At 42.2% G+C, this 27,736-nt stretch overlaps 1 protein-coding gene across 1 annotated transcript in view; it reads right to left on the bottom strand.

Moving 5' to 3' along the window:
- Positions 1-22,926, bottom strand: part of DZIP1 (DAZ interacting zinc finger protein 1) — a 40,558-nt gene extending 17,632 nt beyond the window's left edge. The window contains exons 1-11 of the mRNA XM_055702961.1: positions 22,806-22,926; positions 17,803-17,872; positions 17,226-17,729; positions 14,353-14,437; positions 12,681-12,805; positions 9,434-9,595; positions 8,562-8,699; positions 7,192-7,254; positions 5,891-6,031; positions 3,445-3,493; positions 2,082-2,138 (exon numbers count right to left, since the gene is read on the bottom strand). Coding sequence (XP_055558936.1) covers positions 2,082-2,138; positions 3,445-3,493; positions 5,891-6,031; positions 7,192-7,254; positions 8,562-8,699; positions 9,434-9,595; positions 12,681-12,805; positions 14,353-14,437; positions 17,226-17,729; positions 17,803-17,805 — 1,327 coding nt within the window. The 5' untranslated portion in view covers positions 17,806-17,872; positions 22,806-22,926. The remainder of the gene's footprint in view (positions 1-2,081; positions 2,139-3,444; positions 3,494-5,890; positions 6,032-7,191; positions 7,255-8,561; positions 8,700-9,433; positions 9,596-12,680; positions 12,806-14,352; positions 14,438-17,225; positions 17,730-17,802; positions 17,873-22,805) is intronic.
- Between the last annotated feature and the right edge of the window lie 4,810 nt (positions 22,927-27,736).

The raw sequence follows: 27,736 nt of genomic DNA on the forward strand, positions 1-27,736 counted from the left end.
AGAAGTTTCCAAGCAACTTTGAAAAATGTACTGAGGTTCACATTACAGAGCCTTTTCCAGAATTAATTTTCTTTCAGAGAAAAAAAAAAAGGAAGATATTCCATACGCAGGCAATTTCTTGGTAGCAAAACTACAGCTCTTGTGATTTCAGACATGCTCTGTGCTACATAAATTTGTGTATAGGAGTTACCAGCAAGTGCTTTCATTTTCATAATGGCACGAGATGCAGCCATGATGTCTTAATTCAGTATGTAAGTCATTCCATTGAGGAGCCCTGAAAATCTTGGGAAACACGCTATAACTTCTGCTAACCTTTATATCCAGAAATTAGGTAGGGTAAGTTTAAAAAAATCCAGAAGGGAAGAAAAGGGACAGACAGAGAGACCTGCAGAGATAAATAAAATAATCATCAGCAAAGGAATCCGAAGGAAAGACCTTCTTTGAGGTTTCATAATAAACTGATAGTGAATCTTTTGTATATCAATAGCAGGAACAGCCTTTTCTATCTTGAGAAGTTTCACGAAGTGTCACAGATTTCATATTTGAAGCAGCAGGACATCAGAAAAGATCTGAATGAGCTGATTTATATTGTCAAGAGTATAGAAAATACTAATGTTCACAGAACTCCCTTCTTCCTCAGTACAAATGAAAGTAAATGCACTAAGAAAGCAATGCTTGGCAAGCTTGGCATGTAAGCACTTAGCAGTAATGATCTTCATAAAACTAATTTCTTAAATTCAGGGCAATAGTTAAGCTACTTGCTGTGAGATCTCTTAGCCAGAAACGGCACTACTGTGTTGGTGCAATGAAGCTGGTTTGAATGAAAAAGAATTGGATTATTTAAAACACTATTACTAATAATCTATACTTAATATATCATTACTTTTCTCTGCGCAATATTTCATCTATATAGCTTCACTTAAAAAGCTTCAAGCAATGAACTACTAACCTTACATAGGTTAGAAAGAAACCTCTGTATTATTCAAATAATGTTACCATGTAATAAATAAACTCTTTGTTTCCTTCATTTAATAATTCCTGTAATAACAAATATTTTGAAATCAGCATATTTCAATATGAGGAAATCAGCAAAAAAATATGAGGAATATTTTTCATTCCTCATTAAGTTACTGAAAGCTTCTGTTGTATACTGCCCCTTCTCCTCATATGCCTTTTCAGAACTTTTTTAATTTGTTGAAAAAGAAAAATTCTGTAAAATTTTCTTAGACAAATTCAATTTTGTCTTCCTTTGGCAGGTTTTAAAACTGAGAGAAATAATAATAACCCCCCACTATTTAATTAGAATTCAATAATTCAAATAAACTGGTTTTTAACATTTAAATATTTTACTTGCTCAAAGTTCATTTTTCATTATTTTCCTACTTAAAATGAAAATAAAGAATTAATTGATTGCAGAATATTGGCATAGTAACAATACTCACCATTACTTTGCATACTGAGAACAAAAAAGAACTATTTTCACAAAGTACAAAACAATGTAAACAGAGGTTCATCCCTTCCTCCCACTTCTAAACAGTATCACAAGATGACAAGTTAAATCCTAAGTAATGATCTATATGTAACTACAGATACAGAAGAACTATCTAGATGGAATGACTCTACTTTGATCACTTCTGTATTTTTTCCTCCTTGCCATTTGAAGTCACATGGAAACTACAGTATTTCGAGACTTATAAACAAACATCTCCCCATATTTCCCTATATAAATTCCAGTAAATGCATATACCTATCCAGAACATGCATATACCAGGTAAGAATATTTTCTATAAGAAAACAAATTTTATTTCCTCAATTAGTTTCATTTACCTTAAAGTGCTTCAATACTATACATGTGTTAGGAAATATTCTCTAATTTTCCTTTGGTTTTCATGTATTCTTTTCAATAGTCATCTTTACAATTACTTGACAGAAATTCTCAATGCTGACATCCAGCAAAGCAATTCAAATTATGTTCTTTCAATATAACTGCTGTTACAGCTATGATGTGACAAACAACACATCTGAGAAGACAGAGTGTAAGATTTAAAAGTGCTGGATCTGGACCTATCGAAAAAGCTTACCATGCATCACTGGTAGACTTGGTTTAGATTCTTCAAGAGGCTCTACAGTAGTGCTCACTAAAGTAGCATAAAAGTAAAAAATAAGTATATGTATTATACTAAACAGTAACAGACATACAGATTCTTAAATGTAGCAATATTTAATCATATTTATAAATAATGTAATTTTTTGCTTTAATGGCAAAAAAATTTAAACAAATCATTTACAAAGTAAAAAATGGTCCTTCACAACATAAAAGTACATCTCTACGTATGTTTAAGATTTTTAATACTTCTAGAATCAGGAAAAGAAACTAGTAACTACAACATCACTGAACTGGAATGTGATCATCTCTGGTCACATCTGTATGCCAGTTTTGTGTCCCAGGGAAGAATCCTTGGCCCAAAGCTACTTAGTTAGGTCTACCCTGACCAAGGCTTGCATTCCCTTGCATTTCCCAAAGAGGATCTGCTGCATTTGCACTTCACATCATTTAAAGAGCACAGCCTTGGAGCGAATTATCACTTCAATTCTACGTTATTCAGGTCAGCTTGGGGCCTAGGATCAAATTTGCTTGTGTGCCATGGTCTTACATTTGTCTGTGCTTCAGTGTGGCTGAACATGACCAGCTCCAGTCAAAAAGTCATGCAGCCATACCATTACTTTGCACTCCCCTGTTAAGATTAACCTGCTCTCCACTGTTAAGATTCAGTTCAAGCCAAAGTCTTGCTAAGAGCAAGATGGTTTCCAAAGTGGGATTAGAATAAATTCAGCTGTCATGATCTACTGCAATAAATTTATTTCAAGTCACTGCAACTGCAGCATCAACTATATGGGTGTTTGTGGTGCAAGACTGCATCCTAAAACCCTATTATCAAGTTTAGCTATTTGTAATGGACATCAGATGTTAAAGCACTGCACAAACAAAAACACTGGAGTACTTAAAATTCTTTGAACACTTGTGTCGTAACTGACAAACTAATAAATTTTGTCTACTCTTTCAGTATTTTCCCTTTTGTGAGTTCTGCAGTCTAAGGACAGTCACTCATGAAAAAACAATTGAAATTACACTTCATAAAGCAAAGCTAAAAGTTGTTTACATAATACAAAATAGAGTTGCTGTATTTCACAACTCTTCACTATTCAAGCAATCAACTTTTCCCATTAGAAGCCCGTACAGCTGCAAAACATGAACTTTGCAAACCACGACACGGAAACAGGTAGGTACCCTGTGAAACACAAATACATCACCAATGCTGATTTGATTTCAATATTTAGTTAGCAAAGTTGATGTCTGTATTTTTCAATGAACCATAACATTTGTTTTGGCCAAGCTGCTGAAATCAGAAACAAAACCTGCTTTTTCTTACAGTTTGTACCTACCGTCATGTGGTTTAATGCTTGCAACTGATCTTGTGGACAATTCCTTTATCTAAAAGGGAAAAAGCATACGTGAATAGTTAAAAATGTAAATGATCAATATCTAGAAATGAACATTTAGTACAAAATACCTGGCTTCAGTACTATTCCATAAGAGAAATTATTGTTTATGATTTGGGGAGAAAAATACTACTTTTGCGGAACTCTGCTCTACTGCTACTGCCTAATGTGTATTCCATTTATGCTTAGTCAATGCTGAAGCTTTACTTCTGTTTGTTGTCTTACATGAACTTACGCTTTGTACAGCCTGTTATTGCAAGCTATAAAGAGAAACAAGAGCAGGCCTATGAGCCACTTCAGCACTTACAGTTTCAATACTTTCTGCTACAGCAATTCATGTTCAATTTTGCAAGTTTAGCTTCACTCCAGGGAAACACTTTACACATTGATTTTAAATGTATGAACAGTTCTCCTGTCTGCTCTACAGTTTTGTGTATTTGACGCCAAAGACATGCACTGAACAAAACTGAGATGGCAGAGGAAAGAAGCTGGCTATGATCTGATCTGAAGAAAACAGGAAACTTGTGAATCATCCTGTACCATTAAAACAATGGTGTTCTGCACTCCCGTTCCCCAAACAGAAGCTAAACCCAAACCATACAGACACACAGTCAATGTCAGCTGGAGCTAGCACAAGATACTGGACCCTGGTCCTCTTTCATTTATCAGTTTTGCTACAGCCAGTAGTGCCTCAATTCACTGCCCATCCAGTTCAGATTCTACAAAAGTGTTAGCTATTTCTCAAGCCCTTCCAGTTTCCACAGACTGAGAACACAGATCTTCACAACTATACTTCACGAACACCAGACTCAGATCCCTCCAAATCCACTTCACGTCTGTCACCATACTGTTCTGTTTTAAAAGGTGACCTTACTGTAAGAAATCTGTCTAGGATTAAGTCCTCTATTGCTCTAGCTATTGAATTTGTTAAGGTGGAGATGTAAAAACTATTATTTGTCTTTCCAGTTCTTTAAGCACTTAAGTAAAGGTTTAACATTAATCTCAAGAAAAATGTGTAAAATCAGGCGTTGGTTTGTAAAGAATGCATTCTGTAAAAGAGCAATAGGTTCTAAGGACAATGTAATCACGCCGTAGTGTAAACTGCAGACCACCCAGATCTTCACCCACCCTTCACCTCAAAAAAATCTATAGTTATTTTTGAACAGAAGCATATTTTAAAGAAAAAACAATTAAATTCCAAACAAACAATTTCACAGAAGCATACACTATTTCAGGTTGGAAGGGACCCCTAGGATCATGGAGTCCAAGTCCCTGCTCCTTGCAGGACTACCTAAAAGTAAACCATACGACTAAGAGTGTCACCCAGATGCTCCTTGAACTCTTGACAGGCTTGGTGCCATGACCTGGGGAGGCTGTTCCAGAGACCGACCACCCTCTCGATGAAGAATCTTTTCCTAAGATCCCATGTGAACTTGACACAGCTTCATTCCATTTCCTGTCATTGGACACCAGAGGGAGGAGATCAGCACCTCCCCTTCCAGTGCCCCCCTTGAGGAAGCTGTGACTTCGATGAGGTCAGCTCAGCCTTCTCTTCTCCAAGCTGAACAAGCCAAGTGATCTCAGCTGCTACTCCTAAGCCTTGTCGCCCTCCTCTGGACACACTCTAATGTTTGATGGCCATCTTGTACCGAGGCACACAGTACTTGGGGTGGAGCCACGCCAGCGCAGTGCAGATCAACCCCCTCGACAGGCTAGCTATGCTGTGCCTGATGCATCCCAGGACACAGCTGGCCCTTCTGGCTGCCAGGGCACACTGCTGGCTCACTCAACTTATTTGCTTTTTTAATTTTTAATGACATTAAGCCAAACGCCCACACCTCTTCCCACCGGGCTACGCTCTAACCTCGTCCCCCAGTTTGTACGTGTAAACAGGATTACCTCATCCCAAGTGGAGAACTGGGCACTTATTCTTGTTAAATTTCGTATGGTAATAATTCAATTAATTTTCACAATACTAAATATGATACATGACTTTTCCCACTAAAAATAAAGTATTACTTTCATCATATACACTACGTCTCATTATGATTATTTTGTGGCAGATTAAATCCCGTTCACCATCAGAAATTTTTCATCTGTAGACATTTTTTGGTGACTGCGACCTATTAATACTTTAACTCTGTGTTGAACTTATTAAAAACATTTGGGTTTTTTAAGCCTTTCCTTCTAATTGTGTTTTAATTCATGGTTTATATTCCTGTATCTCTTCTCCAGGTCTGTAATTTATCAACATAGTTTTTAAAGTGTAACCAAAATACTACAAATTGGGAATATTCAATATGCAACCATAGATGTATCACAGACCAATTGCTAGTAAAATGTTTCTGTGTCCTATGCTCTCTGAAACACAGTGTTTCACAAAACAGACCTGCTTCTTCTGAGTAATAATCAGATCATTCTGCTCCTGAAGCCTCTGTCCCAATTCTTCTATCCTCCTCTTGTAAAATGTATTATTTTTATTCAGGTCTTCTCTCACTGATGATTTAAGCTTATCAATCTGTGACAGTAGCTAGAAAGCAAGAAGAAAAGTAACTTCACATTAACAGTATATAAAACATTTTAATACTCTAAGTTTAAACAAGCGTCATGCTTAAATCACTTTTTATTTACACCACGAAGACTACCTAAATCTCAATACAAAGAAAGGGACATACAAACACATTGCTGAGATTGCCTACAAATAAAAGCATACAACTCTATAAAAATGTTTTGGTTATAAACAGCGCCAAATAATGATATTTTAAGGAGATGAGGTATGAATTTGCATGATGAACCTAATATGTTAGTTAGCTCTGAATGTAGAAGAAAGGGAACAATATTTTAGGAGCATTATCCCAAAAGTAATACTTACATTACTCCTCCCTTATTCTATTCTTGCATTGTATGTGCGTGTATCATTAACTACATCCTTTTGGGGGAATGTTCCATGGTTCCTCCCCACTGCTTTCTTGCCAGAGGAGGAGAAGCATTGGTCAGACCACTATGATCTGCTCAGTTCTTACATGGTCACGCAGATGAAAGGAAAATGAAAGGAAAAGAAGCAAGAGAAACAAAGCAGGAAAGAGATTAAAAAGAAATGCAGACACAAAAAAAAAATCTGAGGAATAAAGCTTTGTATAGTAAAATATATAAACTGATGCAAAATAAAATGCCATGGTGTTTTTTCCCTGGAAAAGCTGAACAGATTCTGCGTTAGAAAGCTACAACAGAAAAAGCAGCAGAGAAGTGACAGAAAAGAGATAAAAAGATTGAGACATATGCCATAGGTCCATGGTAACAGAAGGTACAAGGTAGATGAAAGCTACATGTTGGTAAAGTTATATCTCAACTATCCAGCATATCCAAGTAATACAGAAAACACTGCGTAATACAGTGCTCACAGAATTAGTTGTAAACTCTCAAAAGAAAGATGCAGTTTCGGGTGTCTGTCAGATTCTTAAATGACAAATTCTGTTTCAGCCTTGGCCTTAACTGAAACATCAAGATCCTAGCATATCAGAAATACAGAGACAATAAATACATCTAAGAGGAAACACTCTTATAAACTCTTGATATCTAGGCTTTCTAATCCAACAGATGTATTATAGCACATCAAGAACTACTGAAAGGGTACGAACACAAGGAAAAAAATGTCTCCTTTTAGTTTAAGTGGTTTGCTGTGCCTCTTACCAGGGACTTTTCTGTCTCATGGTCATGATGAAGGGCTTGTATTCTAGATGTCCACTTACTTTCCTGCATAGAAGAAAGCAATACTAATTCCTGTTTACAACACATTAACATTTAGTTTGATATATGCAGCTTTATTTCTTGTTAATAACATATTAGCATTTAGTTAAATATATGCAGCTTTATTTTTCTAAAAAAGCATAAACGCTGAAAAGATTATTGATGATATGAAACATGTGTAACCCCATACTTAAGACCTAGAACAGTTATTAGCAAGTTTCATACATCCAAGTATGGTTTTCTTACCAATCACTCTAGAAGCTATATTTTTGTTCCTTGATTTGTATATATAGTGACTGTGAGTTAGAAATACACAAGTATTTTGATATATCTCTGTGTATTAACAATAACAGTAGTAAGAGCAGGTTTTTTCCCCCCAAAATAATGTCATTTCAAGCACTCATTAACAATTTATTTTGTGTAATGATGATAAAAAAACCAGTACTAATATATGAGTTTGAGAGTGAACTGAATTTTCTTTGATGAAATAAAAAAACCATAAAGTAAAACTAAATTTTCCACATCTTTGAGCAGATGTGACCAAACTTCTAGGTGATACCAGCAGCATGCAAAGATCTTCACACCCCAAGAACCACAAAATATATAATGTGTGTCTCAAAGTGTAAAAACAAAACCCACAAAATACAAAACAAAAAAAGAGAGAGGAGAGTAAAAAGGTTTGCAGGTATTTCCAAAGGCCTCACAACTCATTTTTTTTAGAGGAACAACCTAGACATGCAAGTGAGTCTCAGAGCAACGCAAGGACCTTGGCCTCAGTGGTCCTTCCTAGCTCAATCTTTCCTGCAGGTGGGACTTCGGATTGTCCAACAGATTTGAACTAGCACAAGCATCTGTGCTGGTCAGATGACACAGTCCTAGTACAGAAGTTGCATCTGACAAGCTCAAGTGCTTCATACGGCTCAAAAGCCACAGGCTGACAAATCCTGTCAGAAAGTTAACTTTTTTTTCATTTTGGAAAATAGAAAATTCCAATTTTTCCATAAGTGGCCTCAGAGATCAGCAGACATAAATGGTTTATCAGAGCCTTCTGCAACTGAACTGCAACAGTATCTGGTAAAGCTAGATATCAATAAATAAATAACAATTAATTGATTTCTAAAGAATAAGGGAAATAATTCCTTGATTTCTGTTATAAAGATTGTACTAAATACTAGTAAATCTTTAAAAACAGCTATTTTAGGCATTGAGAGGGATGAGAATTTTATTTATGGATTTAAAATCCTACTCAGAGATGTACAAAAATAAAAAGACCAATAGTCTATCAAAAGCAATACATTAAGTTACAATGTTACCTGTTTTTCAAGAAGCTTAAGCACACTGTGATAATCCTGAGAACTCTGAGGCTTCTCTTCTGTAAATTCTTGGCTGTCTTTCAGCGTCCCTAGATTGGATTTTTGTTGCATATTGGACTTTTGTAATTCTAACAATTGCTAAAAGGATGAGCGGAGGGAAATTAAGAACGTGTATAGAGATTTTGTTAACTGTCATTTAATACAAAATGTACTGTAAACATAACTATCCAGAGACTGCATCAGATACATTTGAAGTATTTCACATTTCTCATGAGTTCAGCATTTATCAAATTTCATGTAATTAATATATACATGTAGCAAAAATATGTCTTGCAAATGTGCACAGGACCTAGCAGCTACAAAATATAAGCTGCTCTGGTAATGCTGTGCATACTTGTTTTCTGACCCACCTACACTTTTACAATTCTCTTTCTAGTGAAAACTCTGAAAAGCATTTCCAAAGCACATATTGAAAACACATGCAGTTCTACTGTCAGGACTATAATGCAGAGGTTAGTCCCCTCCGTGCCAGTTATGAGAATATTAATATAAGGATACCCAATAGTCAGCAATAACAGTATCTACTAATCTATAAACAGGCATTCAAATGTTGAGAAGGAGAAAAAAAAAAAGACAGTTACTGAATGCATAATTCATTCATCCAAGACTATGCTATTAAAAAAGAACTGAAATTATGTTAATAAAGTACCAGTATAAAAAGATACAATTATGGCTAGCATTCAACCATTATTTTTTGAGTTTTGTAAGACAACCTCTACGATAACTACATCACATTTCAAATACGTGAAGTTCACTGCCATATATTGTAAGGGATTCATGCTTTAAAATGTTGGAAAATATAAATCACTTACATTTTCTAATGTTGAATTTCTTGAAGATAACTCCTTAAGTTCTTTCATAAACATCTCTTTCACTTTCTCTATTTTATCGGCTAATTTCTCTTTTTCATCCTCTTTCCATTTATGAAATGATTGTAGAATTTCTTCTTCTTTTGATTTTTGCTGTTCGCATTCCTGAAATTATTTTAAAAACTTTATTTGTTATTTTTCCCCACATGCAATAGTACTTCTAGTACCCAAACTACGTGTGGGAAGCAGTCACTTTCAATGGAAAATACCATGACATCAAAAAACATAAACCCCACCAGTTTCTGAAGAACTGTGAGTAGCAAACTATACATTTTGTTAGCAAAACAAGTACACCTCAAGAAGTTTTGGTCATTCATCATTTTTCATTGACTAACACATGAATGACCTTATTTGGTCATATCAAAGATCCATCTAGTTCAGCATCCTGTTTCTCACAGAGGCCATAAGCACATAGGTGAGAAAGGGTAATATCAGGGCAAGCAAACATGTGTGTTCTCCTTCGTAATCTCCAAGCTGCCAACTGTTTTCAGCTCAGAGGACCTCCTCAGCCTGATATAGTTTGGCAAACTTAGTAACCTTCCATACATTTATCCTCATATACTTTTGCAGTCATCCCTTGTGGCTGCATCAGCTTTTAACAACTGCAACATCTTTTGCCAGCGAGCTCCACAAGCTGCAGGAAGAGCCAAGTACTTTTTTTCTCATCTGAATCTGGCTCCTGCTAGGTTCATTTGATGGATGCTAAGTCCTGAACCGAAAAAAGAGAGTGAATCATTGATACCTATTCACTCTATGTAAACTCATGACTTCGCAGACATCATTATCTCACCCTCCATCTCCACCAAGCTGTTGTCTTTTTCAGACTGACAATTCTTAGCATGCTCAGTCATTCTAAATAATGACTGATCACCTCTGTAGCCCATCTTCGTAACTTTAATAATTCTATCACATCCTTTTTGAGATGAAGGGACCAGACCTACACACAGTATTTAGGCTGTGGCTTGCTTAGTGATTTTTCAGAATAATTTGTAATACTTGGTTTTCTTTGCTGGCTGCTACTAGCCAGTGTCTACACTTCCCTGGAAGTATGTATCACAACCTTAAGATCTCACCCTTCTTCAGTAATAACACTCAGCTCAGAACGCGCCATTTTGTAGATGAATTTAGAATTATCTTTTTTACTCGATTTTATGTTAAAATTCCTTTTACCATTCCATTACCTAGTCAGTCATTTTTGTGTAGTCCTCAACTTGTTGAAAGTCCTGCATTTCACTGCCCAGAATAGACACACTTTTTAGGCAACCCCTACCTCTTTCCACCACAGCATTCACTCTGAATTTGTTCTCCAACTACAACAAACAATCATTGTACATTTACAAAGAATGGGATCTTCCGTATCATTTCACCTCAAAGGAGCAGAAGGAACCAAGAATGCGAAGCATGACAGTTTTTATCCACGTTCCCTACAGCAGTGGTTCTCCTAACAAAAAGCACAGGTGAAAGATCTTCCACTCTTTCAGTCAAAAGATACCAATACATAACAATACCTGAATTGACAGTGGATGTCAGTCATGGCAGACAAACTGCAACCAGTCATGCTTCACATTTCTATCTTCCCTGACATCCCAGAAAAACACAGAAGCTTTGAAAGCTTCTTGTTGTGTAACACTGCAGGCTGCAGCTTCAGGACATTTCAGGCAGTCCCCTTGTAGTTAGGAGACTCAGCTTCGACAAGTGACTTCAAAATAGGCCCCTAAGGCACAAAAAGTCTACACTGCACTGTTATGACTGCTCCAAGTTCCATCTCGTAGGAAAAATAATGCTTAAAGGGCAGAAGTATGTTATAGATGTACTCCCAAAAATAAGGTACAGATGAATGAGTACAATACCTAGCACATGTTCACGCAGGGCCAAAGCCCGTTATTCTGCCAGTGCTTGCACTCCTAAGTGAAACTCTACGCACACTCTTCATTTGGTCATGCATTACTTTTGAAAATGGAAAAAAACCCAGGAAATTGAATGGTCCTGAGAAAAGGGGAACAAGAGGACTGAAGAAAGGAAAGTCTGAAGCTGTGCTCAGGGAAAGAAACACTGTGTCTTACAGAAGATCAGTCTTTCCTCTGAAAACAAGGAAGAAAATTAATGATAGCCATGTTTTATTTATTCCCTTTAAATTCAAAATGTAGTGTTTCTTCCAAAAGGTAATGGTTGGTTTTGTTTGAAGGTCCTCCAACTCCACTAGGAAAGCCATTTATAAGTTCTGAATATTGGAGGAAGGAAGGTTGTCACACGTTATGTTAACAAGCACAAAACACTGCTTTTCAATGTGATACACAGCAAACTGCAACTGCAATATAAAGATCAGTGTTTAATTCAATCATGTGAACTATCTTGTCCCTTATGCCAAAAATGTGCTCCTCAAATTGAAGTGCAAAGACCCTCTCCTATTAAAAAAATTTCCATCCCTATTTCTATAATTATCTGATTGCATTTACTTAAACAGAAATGAAAACTGTGAGATTATCTGAAATTATCAAGCTTTAAAAAAAATAATAAATTAAACAGCATACTTACAAGATTCAGTATCATCCTAAACAAAGCCTTCCATGTGATTACAAACAGATGATTACTGCTTTTAAAGTATTCTGCTCTAAAGTCTTTTTATTCACATAGAAACAGTTAAGACTACTTTCTGCTTTTGCTCTCTGGTCAGCCCAAACCCTAAGCACCTAAAGACCAACATGCAAGACCTAGACTGTTTTGGTTTTTCTCAGTCTCTCTTCCTTGAACTGCTTTACTCCTGTTAGACAGTAAAGTCCTCCACAGGAAAGAATAAATCCTACTCAGTTTATAAAGCCACATGTAAAATCATAGCCATATCTAAGAAACAATCATCACAAAATATCATTATGTCAAAAATAGCTTGTATTTCACCACAGTGACACAATTTTATCTGCTTCAATAACAGACCACATCTTATGGACTGGCAAGTGCTAACAAAGTGTCATCTCAAGCATTCTTTTCAATTATGTCTAAAACAAAAGTAAGGAGAAAGTGGATGTTCAGTATTATGGGAGGCAAGGGAGCGCTATGCTCTAATGCCCAAGCACCATCGCTGATGGACAGGCAAGCTGTAGATGCATTTTTGTCCTGTTCCAGTTACAAAAGAGGGAACACATTCCAAAGTACTAATTCTTTTGAGACGTTCACATTACTTAGCACGTATTACCTTAGAAAACCTGGCCATATTAGCCTGTTGTTCAGCCTCTAACTGGGACTTTGTCAGCTGCAACTGTTCCTTCAATTTATCAATCTCATCCTGCAATTTGTCCGTCTTTGCTTGCCTCTTCTGTTCTGTTTGAAACAAACACAGACAGAAAAAACATTTGTTGTAATTTCTGGAAATATGATAGTTACTGCAAATGCATTTCTATAGTGTTTCAGTAACATCTTCATGAAGTGTGACTCTCTTAGACCACTTACCCTCACACTACAATGATTCTCTAAAGATACTTTTAAATACGTATGTTCTCTGGACTGCTAACTTATCCCCAAAGACTGAAAAATACCAGTATTACTGACATGTGAAATAGTTTATGAAATATTTACGACAAAAAGTATTCTATAATCTAATTTCAAATGAATCTAAGCAGCACAGGCTCAAAAAAGGATGTATGAAGGACAAAGTGAAACTCCATTATGCAATTCTGTTAGGTTTAATTTATTCTACATAACTTTTGTAAGGAGTCCATTTGGAATACAACTCATTATTTACCTGGAATGAGTCAGGGGAATGTCACTGTAAAAAAACCCACGTTAAAATATGCAAAAATGCTAACAATCTTTAACGTTGAAACATTTTATCAATTTACGAAGGATTTACCAGCCCATCACCTGGGAATCTGAGCACAATGCAGAATATTATTTCAGAAATAACTGCATGGAGTATTTCCCTCATACAGCCATTTCAGACTAATTCTTTGCATGATTAGTTTAGCTGTTTCTGCAGCATCTTCCACTATGATTTTAATCAACTGTAAAGTGCACAGGAGCTTCTTTCTTATTCCAAAATATGAATGCTTCCTCAGACCCCTCTCACTGTTCCTGCTGTTTATTTGCCTGACAAGCTACAGTTCAGACTTTGCTGGATTCTTCCCACTCTTTCTCCTCCCAAATGCTCTTTTTACCTGACTCATTTCTTATCACTGCCATTTGTCAATACTCGTTAGTCTTTACCAATAAATCACAAGCATGCAGCCTAACAGGAAGGAGAGACTTTAAGAGATGGGTGAAACAAATTTTGAGAGCCTTGTTTTTCAAACTAAACCTTTTTCAATGAAGAGAGACAAAAGTACGTAAATTAGCGGTATAGCAAGATTATGATAGATACATGAAGTCAAGAGTAATCTTGACAGTTTATTTTTCTTACTATATTTTACAGTCAATTTAGTTCAGGAAAGCCTAATTCTATTCAAACTGATTTCAGGTGAGCTGGATTATTTCTGTACTGGTAATTCATACATACCCACAAAATGAATTTTCCTTAGCACAACTTGTTCATTTAACCCACACCTTCCTAACATGCATGCCTAAAGAGAAACTGTGCTCAGAACTCTGCTACAGACTAAAGTACTCAGCGGGATCACTAGTTTGAAAAGGTACTGTAAATATGGCATACAATTTTTTGTTAATTATCTTCCAGAGACTGAAATATAGGGTGCCCAACACATTTTGTCAGTCAGTGTTCCTTGCATTCACACAAATTGGTATCTGCCACTTAAAAATGGAACATGAAAATCATTCTTCCCAGTTACACAAAATCATGGACTGCACATTCTCACTATATTTACACTTTTCTAAACTGTTTACCTTAATATTTTTTATAACATTAAAGTACATACCCATCTGAGATTCTTCTGGATGACGCCTTTGCATGTGACTTTGTAAAAAGGAATAGTTCATAAAAGCCTTTTCACAAAACTGACACTACAAAAACCAGATAAAAATATTTTAGTTATTATTAGTAACATCTGTTTGGTAAGTATAGTTGTTACGGTTTTTAACAGGTTACATCTTATCCATACCTCAAAAGAAGGTAACTTTAATAAATTCCATCTCACAAGAATAATGACTAAAATTTTCATGATACCAGATTTCTGCTAAGTTATTAATATATTTGTGTTATGTAAGGTCTTTCAGTGATGGTCACGGGCAAGAATCTCACTGTGCTAGGCAGTGTACAAACTCTGAACAAAAGACTCCAGCCAAGCAAGTTCAAATTCAGATATAAACCACAGATTAGAGATGAATATAGGTAGGTAGAGAACTATAAGGGAAAAGTAAGACAACACTATTCAGCAAAATACACACTGACTCCAGCCAACTAGTAGGTCAGGTATTAAGATTCTTGTATCACAGGAAAGGACAGCACCACACAGCTAGGAAGAAACAATAAATGTCAGTTGTAAGATGACAGTATTAGAAAGACCATAGATATGTAAAAAGCACAGACATTTCAACCAGAATAAGGTAACAGTACACAATTTTGCAAGAAGTACATACACACATTAGTATGCTACCTAGCATCCTTCCAAAGCGTAAAGCCATTTCAATTACCATGCCTATAATTTACTTATTAGTTTTGATTTTCAATTTAAAATCATATTTTCAGGCAATTTTTTCATGTTCAAAGTACATTCCACTAATGTTCAGAATAGTAAAAAGAGATGGGTAGTACAAGGACAGAAGCTACACCTACAGATTTTACAACATACTGGTATGATTATGAATCAGAACCCCTAATCGCTTTAGGCAGCGCTGCTCTTCACCTCTCTCATACTTTTTTTCCCCATAAATATATTTTAGCAAACCACAAATACTCAGCTGAGTCCTCTTCCCTTATCAGTGTGATATGACTGTAAGAGATTGACTTAACAGATTCAAGATCTTCTCACCGTAATCAAATTCCCAGACTTCATCTAATATTTAAAATACTGCCACTGAGAGTCAGGTATCCTATTAAATACATCTTTGAGCAAACACTAAAGCCATTAATTATTGAGACGAATTTTGTTGTACAAACATAAAAAAAGGTGCTAACATAAAACCAAAGTAGAGATATAGTATGGCAGCAAAGCATTACTGCCAACCAAGAGGGAGCTTCCAGTGCAACAGATTGCACATGATTTATGGAATTAAATTGGCTGTGAAATAATGTTATCCATTCAAGCACAAACTTCACGTCAGTTTGACTTGTTAGTAGTGAAAGAAAGCTCTTACTGCAGGAGACAGGACTAACACAGGGAATATTTAGGTTTTGAATTATGTAACATTATTCTTGCAACTACTTTTCACAGTGTTAGACACAATGTGCGCTTTCAACCTACATCATGAATGAGGATATAAAGTTTCTGAACAAAGTATCAAAAAAAGTGAAAAATGATTGTATAAAATTAAATTTGTATTACTCTGATGAAGGTATTGACCAGCAAGTATTAAATTTATGACCTGTAGGCACTAGTACCATTTTACAGTAGTATTTGGTAATACCTAGCTGACAATCACAGTCTGAGAATTATTTAGGTTTACACATAAAATGATGCATGCAAATAGTTTTCTTTTGCAACACAGGACAAACTGTTCTTTAAGTTGCCTAAAGGCTTTTTAAAATTATACCACATCAGCAGCTTGGCCTTAAGACTAACACTCAAATGCACTGAAACAAGGTTCCCATGAAATCTACCGTATGTATAGCTCTGCTCTTGGAGCATGAAGTATTTTTTCCCTTACAGAAACACTTGAATCAACTTAGCTGATGTCTTAAAAAACTAAACTTTGCCAGCCTGCTGAAATTGGTATCATACCATGGGATAAGATTGTACGTTCTTAAGAAAACTTGCATTGGTTCTGTACTGCAACTATTCCACTGTTAAGGAGAATTTCAACAATCAGGATTGCTAGTATCCCAAGAATTAAAAAAAAAATAAAAAGAAAACTATAACTGCAAACATATAGGTACAAAGAGCTAGCCTGAAATCATGTCAAGTCTGTGTCCAGTGTACTCTCCAGACTTCAGACTACAACTGAAGATGCAATCTGCATTCCTGAAACCTGCTGAAAAATGCTGAAGCTGAAAAATATTTAAATCATACTATTACACCCAGAACACAAAAACCTCTCCCTCAAAAAATGAGTGCCGTGACACAGAGTCAGAACAGCAACGTACTAAGGCTCTTAAGGAAGAACCTTAAGGAACAGATTGTTGTGGAGTTAAAGATGAGCTACCTCACTGGGGCTCTTTAACATCATGCCTGAGTCACTTCTGAGTCATGCACACAAGCAGCAACTTGGTGCCTGGAGAACATTACTGCAGGAAAGTTTTGATGTGCTTGCCCTGTGTGTTTTCTGACCAAGTCGTTGATTGACAAGGAAAGACAGCAACAGAAAGCAGTAGCATATTTATCACAGGTTTTGTATGCGTGTGTTTGTGACACTTCAGATGCATCAAAAGCGAATCCAAAAATAAAAAGCAATTATTAGTAAAAAGAGGATTTGTTAATATGATGTGGCACTCTCCCAAATGTCTGTGAAACACAGACGGGAAGCGAAGCACCCTACTCCCTTTTCCTAAGGTCACCGGTCCCTCAGCTCCAGCCTTCCACCCCGCAGGTGACCGCACCGCAGCAGAGCGGGTCTGTTCTGCCACCTGTCCCCAGACCGGCTCGGAGCTGGCAAGGTGTGGGTGTGCCGGGGCTGCCAGGGCCTCTCCTCTCACCTGGTGGTAGCTGGCTCGGGCCTCCAGCATCATCTGCTGGGTGCTGATCATCTTCTTCCTCCGCCGGCACTCCTCCTTGAGCCCCTTGATCTCCTGCGAGTGATGGGCCACCTCCTTGCCCAGCTGGTCGCGCTGGGCCTGCGCCGCTCGCAGGGCCTGCTCCAGGCTGCCGAGCTGGGCGCTGAGGTACTCCTGGGAGTGCAGCAGGTACTCGGTGCACAGCTGGGACAGGCGCAGCAGCTTCAGCAGCAGCGGGTCGGCGGGGCCCTGGCAGTGGGGACAGCGCTCCCGCTCGGCGCTGCAGAAGGTGACGTGCTCCAGGTGCTCCTGCAGGGCCGCCACGTCCCCCTCCCGCGACACCCGGCCCACGTCCACGGCGCTCAGCCGCCGCCAGTCCGGGCTCTCATGGCGGCCGCGGAACTGGAAGGCGGGAAACGGCGCCTGCCCCGCGCCGCCCCCGGCTCCCCCCGCCGCCGGCGGGTAGTAGGCGCGCTCGGTGAAGGGCTGCGGGGAGAGAGACACAGCTCAGCCCGGGCCGGCACCCACCCCGCCCCCCGCCCGCCCTCCCGGCGCTCACCATGGCCGAGCTCCGTCCCTCGGGCTCCGCTCGGCGCCGGCGTCCTCCGCGTCGCTATAGCAGCCTCGGCCTGCGCGGGTGGGAGGCGGGTGTCAGGCCCGGCCGCACCGCCTCCCGCCCGCCCCGGGCCCGGCACGCCGCCCCCCGCCCCGCCGCCCTCCGCCCCGCCGCGGGGGCTCGGCTCCGCGACCGGCACAAACCCCGTCCCCTTCCCCGTCCCGTCCCGCTCCATCCCGCGGTGCCAGCGCGCTCTCCTGGCAGCGCCGTGCCGCCACCCTGCTCCCGCGGGTCCCCGCGCTGCTCCTGCCCTGCACACCCCGCGTGCGTGCCATCTTCACGCACTACTCACACCCAACACATACGTATCCTCAGCCACACCGTTACCTGCACGGACCCTTACCACAGCTACACAGCACGTGTTTTCTCTCTCCACATTCCTTTCACTTCTAGGAAGCCCTTACGTGGCGCCCTACAGACACATTTCACTTCACTGCATCGACGTGCCACCCCACCCACCACCCTGTCCCTCCTCCCTGCTGCTCCTGACTCATAAACTTTTCACACTCTATGACAACGTTACACGCCTCCACCCCTGTGCCGTCCTATGCCCTTCTCCAGCCTCACCTACTCACCTCCCCGAAGGGGTGACACCTGTCACCTGCCCACCATCAGCACATGGTACGTATGCCATTTCTCTCTACATCGACTTCACGCTGCTGCACTCTCATGTGCCTCAGCTGGTAGCTCCATGCAGTCTCTTCAGTGCAGTTCCATACCCTCCCAATGCCTGCACAGCAGCCTCCTGCCAGGTGCTTCCATGCACCTCCCTCACCCTAACACAGTCACACACCTTTTGCATGCTGCTTCCACATACTCTCCTCACTCGTCACACCAGCACACCTCTGCCTGGTACCACCAGACCTCCTCTTGCAACCACATAACCCTACAGCCTCACCACATAGGCCCATCATTCCTGCCTCATGCTACCAATCCCAAACACTTCATCCCCAAGAAGCACCTGGTGGGTTGTGTATATTGCCTACTTCATCATCCATGCTCAAATAATTTTCTTCAAGGCAACCAACACCTGCTGCCTATATCCCTGTCTCACCACAATTCCCAGTATGCCCCAGCTTAGTGTTCCCATTTCCTGCTCCTGCTCAGTCACTTCAAACACTGTCCCCAGGCAGGAGCATCCCTCTCCTGCATCACACAAAATTACCCTATAGCCTTGCTCATCCTTACTACTGTCCTCCAAAAGCCTGCTGTTCCTGTTAACACTTCTTAATATTTCAGTCCCCTATGCTACCTCGGCCTTACTGTCACATTCCATGTTTATACCTACCTGACTTTTCAGTTCCTTCCACACATGCTCTAGTTTCTCATCCCCCTAGTCCCTCCTAGATATGTACCTCTCCAAGAACATTCACACAACATATACTTAATCATACATTCACACGACGTATACTTAATCATACACTCCGTTCCACAGGTTCCTCTACATCATGGTTCACTGAGTCACATAAATGTTGTTCACAAGGGATCTCTGGTGATCATCACCTAGTCCAACTTTCAATGCAGGGCTGTCACCAACACTAGTTCACATCACGTTTGGCATTTAAGATGAATGAATGGTCCATGACCTCTCTGGGCAACCTGGTGTATGGCTGTGCTCTCTTCTTCGTGAAAACATTTTCCCTAGTATCTCATTGAGAATCTGCTACTACCAAGAAAAACATGGTTCTGATATTTTTGCAACTATTCTTAAGTAACTGTAGGCCACTATTAGAGTGTCCCCTTTGCCTTCTCTTCCACACGCTAAACAAGCCCAGCTCCCTCAACCTCTTCTTGCAGAAGTAGTGCTGTAACCCTAACCATCTTGCTAGCCCTCCTCTGCCCCTTTCAGCTTCTCCCCATCCCTCAGACTTCCCTTTAACATTTTCCTCCATTCACCTCCTAGGAACGTGCAATGAACCTCATGTCTCATCTGCACTTTTAACATTACCCTTTCCAATATAAATGGTCACATGTCTACCATTAACCACAACATACATCTACTTCTATGCAAATACCAACAATGCCGTTACATGCACTGATGCAAGGTCTCACAAATTACAAGCTCTTAGGTTTATCTAGGTTTTTATATTGGTTGTACCAAAAATCTTGTTTGCTTTTCCCACATATAAGAATTGATATAAAAAAAAATACACCTGGACTAATTTAATTCCCCTATCTTAGCAGATATAGATTGAACAGAATAGAACAGAACAGACTATTTCAGTTGGATGTACAGCGATCATCTAGTCCAGCTGCCTGACCGATTCAGGGCTGACCGAAAGTGAAAGCATGTCATTAAGGGCATTGTCCAAATGCCTCTTAAACACTGACAGGCTTGGGGCATCGACCACCTCTCGAGGAGGCCTGTTCCAGTGATCGACCACCCTCTTGGTAAAGGAATGCTTCCTGATGTCCAGTCTAAACCTCCCCTGGTGCAGATTTGAACCCTTCCCACACGTCTTACCACTGGATCCCAGGGAGAAGAGATCATCATCTCCCTCCCCACTTCCCCTCCTGGGAACCTGCAGAGAGCAACGAGGTCGCCACTTGGCCTCCTCCTCTCCAAACTAGACAATCCCAAAGTCCTCAGCTGCTCCTGACAGGACATGCCTTCCAGCCCTGGCACCAGCTTTGTTGCCCTCCTCTGGACACATTCACATGAACATCCTGCTTCAGTTGTGGGGCCCAGGACTGCAGACACTACTCAAGGTGAGGCTGCGCCAGTGCTGAATACAGCAGGACGGTCGCCTCTTTTGACCGGCTGGTTATGCTGTGTTTGAAGCACCTGAAGGACAGGGACAGCTGCTCTGTGGTGCCCCTCCATGAACTCTGCTCTCCATATGGACATTGGCAACACTCTGGCTCGGCCTCAGGAGGTGAGCAGGCTGAGCATCGCCATTCCTCCTAAAGGAAACCTGGGCACACAGCAAACTCACACTCCAAAAAGATGGACTTCTGCCTGGGAAAAATGAGGGTCTGGTACTGAACACCTGCAGCAGAAGTGTCGTCCTTGCAGTCAACGCACCCAGCATGCATCCCAGAACCACGACCATGGGATACACCTCTGCTTCACAGTACAGACCCACGCATTTGCTCCAGTGCTCAGCTACCAAAACCTAGACCCAGATCAGTCTCAGTGACGGTCAGACACTCACTTCAGCAACCCAGGGTCCAACTCTTTATCAGCCTCTCCCATTCTTCACACTGACATCTACCCCTGCACAAAGGCAAAGAAGGAGGAGATTTCTTTTCATACCCACAGAGAACCAGGAGGACTTCTCTCTTGTTTTATCCGCATACTGAAAAGTTACACCCTTCTGTCTTCCCCATTTTTATAAAAAGCTTGAAATCAACCTTTCCAAGAACATATCTAGGCCCAGCACAAGGCTTCATTAATCTACAAAATTAATTTCAATGTATGGACATTTGAACTGGGAAGTTAAAAACATGAACGCAGTACTGTGGGCCCTCCTGCCTGTTGGCTCAAGCCACCCTGGAAGGCAATCTTCCAAAATACTTAGCACTACAACTTCCTTTTTGGACCTTTAACCTCAAGTCTACTGGCTACGCTTTACTGCAATGCCGGAGGTTCCATACATCCCTCATTCACATTCTTCCAGCACTTACCACTTTTTTTTTTAATTTAGAAAGATACTGTGTGGTGTTCATAACATTGCCATCTTCTCCTGCAAGGATGACATTTTTGCCACCCCGTTGTCCATGAACAGGGCCTCCAGCAATTCCTACCTTTAAAGAAATCTATTTAACATTTTTTATTTATATCACATATAGATCTGCCTGGTTTACTGCTGAACTTTGCACTGCTCTGACTCCCTAAGTAGTAAGAAAATATACTGCTAATCTCCTTTAAAGCTATTTCTAGTACATTGCAGAATCACTTCCATTTACAGTGTATAAATACACTTCTATTTGTAAGCAGCTAGATTTTTAAAAAATGCTCAACTACCCACTACTGTCCAAAATGTTCATGCCTCAAATTCCTTAAAGCACCTTGAAAACTTGTATTTGGATATTTTTCCTAGGCAAAGGAACTGTTAAGCTGTACATAACAGAATTTATCTCCCAAAGATCTGAGCCTAGCACATGCTCTATCTATTTGACATAGGAGAAACTTCTTCACATAAGAAAACATGCAAACTACCAATTTCTGTGTCAAGCAGAAGGAGCCTGAAAAAGCACACATGCAACAAGGGTCTTTAACTCACAGATGCATGGATTTAATAAAAAAAAAAATTAAAGACTGCAAAGTTAAACCAAACCCGTGGCCATGCTTATTCTCCTCGGCCAACGTGTTTAGTCAGGAATATACATATGGAGTTTCATGCTGCTGCAGCTAAACTTGCTTTAACTGAACGTGACCTCACAGCGATGCATCACGAAGCTGCGGGGAGGCACAAGCTGCCCAGGTATATCCATGGAGGCAGAAACAGTACGTACAGGCTGAGACAGACCTTTTCCATCTTTCTTTCTGTCAGATTTACTCCATCCTTGGAGCTGTGCCCATGCAGGTCAGGGCTATCACCCACCCGCCGGGCCCCCTCCGCTGGGGGTGGCACCGCCGTAGGGTGGCGGACGGCGGAGGAGGCCTGGCTCCCCCTGACACCCCCTCCCCCGGGGTGGGCGGCACAGGGGAGAAGCGGCTTTTCACCCCGGCCGTGCCCACAGGCCAGGCCCGGCCCCGGCCCGGCGGGCGGGCAGCGGGGCGCACGGCGGGGTGCGGCGGGAGCCGCCCGAGCAGGGCCGGGCCTGCGGGAGGCCCAAGCTGGGCTCCATCTCCCAGCCGAAACCTCAGGCTCCCGCCCCGCTCCCTCCCGCTCCCTGCCGCCTTCCCCTGAGGAGAGGCCCCGCCGCGCGCTTCCCTCCCCTCACCCCCCGCGCCCCAGCGGCTGCCCGGCCCCGGGGCGCGGGGCGAGCCCCCCGCTCACCTCAGGCTGCAGCTCCGCGGCGGCCCGGCCCGGCCCGGCCCGGCGGTGCGCGGCTCCCCGCCGCCGGGCGCGGAGGGGTGGCGGGGCTGCGGCCGCTCCCCGCCCCCGACCCGGGCGGTTACTGGTGCATGCCGCAGGGGGAGGCAGCTCCCCTCCTCCTCCTCCTCCTTCTCCTTGTCCTCGCCTCCCCCGTCCTCCTGCGCCTCCCGCTGCCCCGAGGCGGCGGAGGATGAGCCGGGGCTGCGGCAGGGGGGAGCGGCGGCGGGGGGCTGGGGCCGGCGCTGCAGGCGCAGGCGGGGACCCCCACGCTGCTCGCCGACTCTCGGCTCTTGACAGTCGCCCGGCAGATGTTTGTGCCCAGGCGGGGTGTCCTTTGTCCTGGTCCTAGCCCAGGAGCGGGTCCCGAGCCTCTTCGGCCAGGGGCAGTTTGCTTTTTTGTTTGGGGGGGGTTTTGTGGGGTTTTTGGGAGGGTTTTTGTTGGTGGTTTGTTGTTTTTTTTTTTTTTCAATACACGGGAAGTTATAAGAAGCTTTTGCAATTACTTGCCACGCAGTCACTGAAGACGAGACATTTAAACCGGCGAAGCGGCGCGCTCCTCAGCGGGCAGCCCCGGGCAGCGCAGCGCAGCCCCGCAGCGGGCGGAGGCGGGACCCCGCCTGCCCGCGGGGCTGGAGCGGGGACCTGGGGGACTGCCGGGGGCTGCCGGGGGCGCACTGTTAACTCCCGTGGGCGGGGGTGGTCCTGAGCGTTTTCTGAAGTGTGCAGGAGGACACCAAGTTCCAGTGGGAGGGTAAGGCGGCGGTATGCTGTCCTGAAGGTATCTTAAGTAATGTCAGGTGAAGAGACTGGGTTCAGTGAAAACAGGTGTAATATGTATAATATGGAATGGAAAATATAAACGAAAATATGTATAATAATATGTATCATGCAGGTAAGATCATTCCAACGGCTACAGATTACATCAGATCCTCCTAATTTTCCTCCTCTTCCCTGTAAGGTTTTGAATTGTGTTTTTTTTCCAGAATAAATGCTGTGCAGCCTTTGTGGCAAGGAGGAAATTTTCGAACAGTTTGTATTTAATATAAACTACACCAGCAAATTCAGCGGAGGGGATGACCACCACATATTTACAACACCTAGTCTTCACTGAGGAGTTCTGTTTGGCCAGAGAGACACCATTTTTTTTCCAAAGTACATAAGCAATAAATTCTGGAAAACTTTTGGCTCTCAACACACACGCTGAGACTTTGCAGGACACCAGCTTTCCTTGCTGAACCATGAAATTCTGCTGTGACAGTGTTGATGTGGGCACATATGCTGCATACACCAGCTTTAAGAAAATAAGTAATCATTTGGATGCTTCAGTTTTAATGTCCTAAGAGTACCTCAGCATGCTCCCATCACTAATGGGTGTTCAATCCACAGGATCAGGCTGGAGCTAGTCTGAAGGAAAACCCAAACATGTATAAGATGTGGACCTCAGGTCCTCAGTACTGACTTTTGCTTCTGTAGATTGCTTTTGTTGGGTCACTAAAGCAGGTGTTGTCAGACAAAGATGCTGATATTGAGGCTTTAGTGTGGTAAACCTTAGTTAACACTAATAATGAAGAGATAACTTTGAAAACTAGCAATGCAACGGTCACTGCCTCTAAGGGCCAGGCCTAGAGGCAAACAGTTGATGAGCACATTATGTGAATGGCTGGAGCACCCACTTAGTAAGCACGATGTGCAAAGGCAGTCCCTTCTGTGCCCAAGAAGTTTTGTCCAGTGCCCTTCTTAAAATGCCCTAATGGCAACACCATAGTTTGTTCAGCATGCTTTCTAAGGATCTCTTGCCGAAGCCGTTTGTTGCATCAAAGTAAATACTAACTGGGTGAGAAAATGTTGATGATTCTGGTCAGTTGGTAAAGGAAGGTGTGTAGGAGGTGTGCAGAAACTCTTGGGTCTTGGTCACTTATTCTAGGATCTGCTTAATATAAAATATACAAGCAGCCCTTAGAATGAGAGCTAGAACCAAGTTTCCTGTTCTGTGAGGGGAGGGCCATTACCCTGTCTGCTACACAGAGTCTCATTCTTTCCCTCTTACTTCTTTCCTGAGGTTGATTAATCTTTAATTACTTGCTGTAAGTGGTACAGCCTCACTTGGCAAGAGCAGGTATTCTTTAACCCACATTAGTGCCTGGTTCCTCCCCTCCTCATATCGTATAGCTTGGTGACAAAAGTACTCTCCTAAAACGTGCATGGATTTACTAGGAGAAGACCAAGAACGTTATAACTTTTCCCAGTCAGCATGACTTGATGCAGGAGGTTTAGGACAGCCAGCAGTCTGGCTGGAGCAGGCAGGTGCTTACTGCTCATGCACAAACAGGCAGTGGTATGCAATCACCATAAATCCAACATGCACCTACATCTGCCAAGAAGGTTCCAGCTCATACCCAGCTGCACAGGTGATGTACCCCATGGACTGCTGCCTTGAGAGATGATAAACACTCTCTGTTGGCCTGCTTCTGAAGTTCAGTCACCATCACATTTAACAGCTGTATTGTGAGAACACATGAGATTTGCTCCTCTGGTGAACTAGCTTAAGTTATGCCCAGCTTATGCACACCATGAAGCACTGAAAAAGACCCTTGGCAGCTTGTTTCTCAAAGACATGGTGCTTTGAGCATTTTCAGGCAGAATGGTGCATTTTTTTCTTTAGGTCCCTAGAGGACAGTGAAATACCAGCTTCTCCAGGTAGATGCCGACCTTTTTTCACATGTCCTGGTTTCAGCTGGAATAGAGTTAGTTTTGTTCTTAGTAGTGGGTGCAGTGCTGTGTTTTGGATTTGGGGTGAGAGCAATGTGGATAGCACACTGATGGTTTTAGTTGTCGCTGGGTAATGTTTATACTGAGTCAAGGACTTTTCCAATTTCTCAGGCCCTGCCAGCGAGAAGGCTGGAGGGGTACAAGAAACTGGGAGGGGACACAGTTGGGACAGCTGACCTGAACTAGCCAAAGAGGTATTCCATACCATGGGACGTCATGCTGAGTATATAAACTGGGGGGAGCTGGCTGGGGCGGCCGATCGCTGCTTGGGGACTGGCTGGGCATCGGTCAGCGGGTGGTGAGCGGTTGTGGTGTGCATCACTTGGTTTCTTTCCTCCCTTCCCTTTGGATATCATTCCTCTCCCCTTCTCCCTCCATTATAACTGTTTATTATTGTTATTATTATTATTAGTTTTGTTTTATTTTATTTCAGTTATTAAATTGTTCTTATCTCAACCTTTCAGTTTTACATTCCTTCCCTATTTTCCTCCCCATCCCTCTGGGTGAGGGGGAGTGAGCGAGCGGCTGCGTGGGGCTTAGTTACCAGCTGGGTTAAACCACAACAGCCCTTTTTGGCACCCAAGTGGGGCTCGAAGGATTGAGATAACGATGGGTCTTATCAGGCTGTGTTAGAAAAAACCTGTTGTCGGTATTCATTGTATTGGTTTAATATTCACTGGTCACTTATGCTGATTTCTCTGCTCTTAAAGTTGCTAATGGTCTTAGGGTTGCGTTATCTACTTCGCTTGAAGTATGTGCTTCCTGTTGTGCTGTTTGTTGTCCTTGGGACCTGGGCTAAAGTTATCATAGTGCTGTAGTATATAGTACTGGTTTACGACATGATGCACTCGCTGGTTGTAAAGCTAATCTGGTCTGTATATGTGGTGTTGTTGCCCCTGTGCATCGGGTGGTCCCTGGTGGGGAATGACAACAACTGTATTGAGGGCTTTGATTTTCTGGAGGGCCAGCCTGTGGGTGGGGTCCACACACACCCCTTCTCCCCAGGGCTAATGACTGAGGAATTTAAGATTTTTGGAAATTCTGAGTATCTTTGGACTGTTGGAACCACTATAGCACAGGTCCTGATCTTATTGCTAGGAATAGTGAATACGGTTTTCACCTCCTGGACCTAGTGGACAATTAAGCAACTAATTGTACCTGCTCTAGCCTCCTTGGCAGAAAGAACAGCTGCTCCAGCCCCTGTGGTGGGCACTGCAGCTACCTCAGCCCCTGCAACGAGTGATACAGAAGACCAACCCATGTCAGTATCCATTGCCCCTATGCAGAAGAAGAAATGGAAATGGAAAGCAGCTCGTTTAGTAAAGAAGGATGAAGCAGGCCATCAAGGAAGAGATACAACATATAGATGGGCCCAGGATCAAGGGGTGGGCCTAGCCATGGACACTACTGCACAGGTAATCCATGAATGTGAAATGCGCACTGCGAATAAGCAAGCCAAGTGGTCAAAGTCTCTTTGGTATGGAGGACGATGGCTAAAATATAAATCTGGGGAGGCCTGGCAGATTGACTATATTACTCTCCCACAGACCCGCCACGGCCAGCACCATGTGCTTACAGTGGAGGAAGCAACCACTGGATGGCTGGAAACATACCCCATGCCCCGTGCCACTGTCTGAAACACTATCCTGGGCCTTGAAAGACAGGTCTTGTGGCGACATGGCACCCCAGAAAGAATTGAATCAGACAGTGGAACTCAGTTCCGAAACAACCTCCTAGACACTTGGGCCAAAGAGCGTGGCATTGAGTGGGCGTATCGCATCCCCTATCATGCACCAGCCTCTGGGAAAATTGAATGATGTAACAGGCTGTTAAAGACTACACTGAGACCAATGGGTGGTGGAACTTTCAAACATTGGGATACACACCTAGCAAAGGCTACTTGGTTAGTCAACACCAGAGGATCTGCCAGCTGACCGAGCTCTGCCCAAACAACCCTTTTACATACTGTAGAAGTGGATAAAGTTCCTGTTGTGCACCTTAAAAATATGCATGGGAAAACAGTCTGGGTCATTCCTGCCTCAGGCAAAGGCAAACCCATTTGTGGGATTGCTTTTGCTCAAGAACTCAGGAGCACTTGGTGGGTAATGTGGGAGGATGGGGAA

The sequence above is a fragment of the Falco cherrug genome, chromosome 2, assembly GCF_023634085.1.
Source record: "Falco cherrug isolate bFalChe1 chromosome 2, bFalChe1.pri, whole genome shotgun sequence".
Taxonomy (NCBI): Eukaryota; Metazoa; Chordata; class Aves; order Falconiformes; family Falconidae; genus Falco; species Falco cherrug.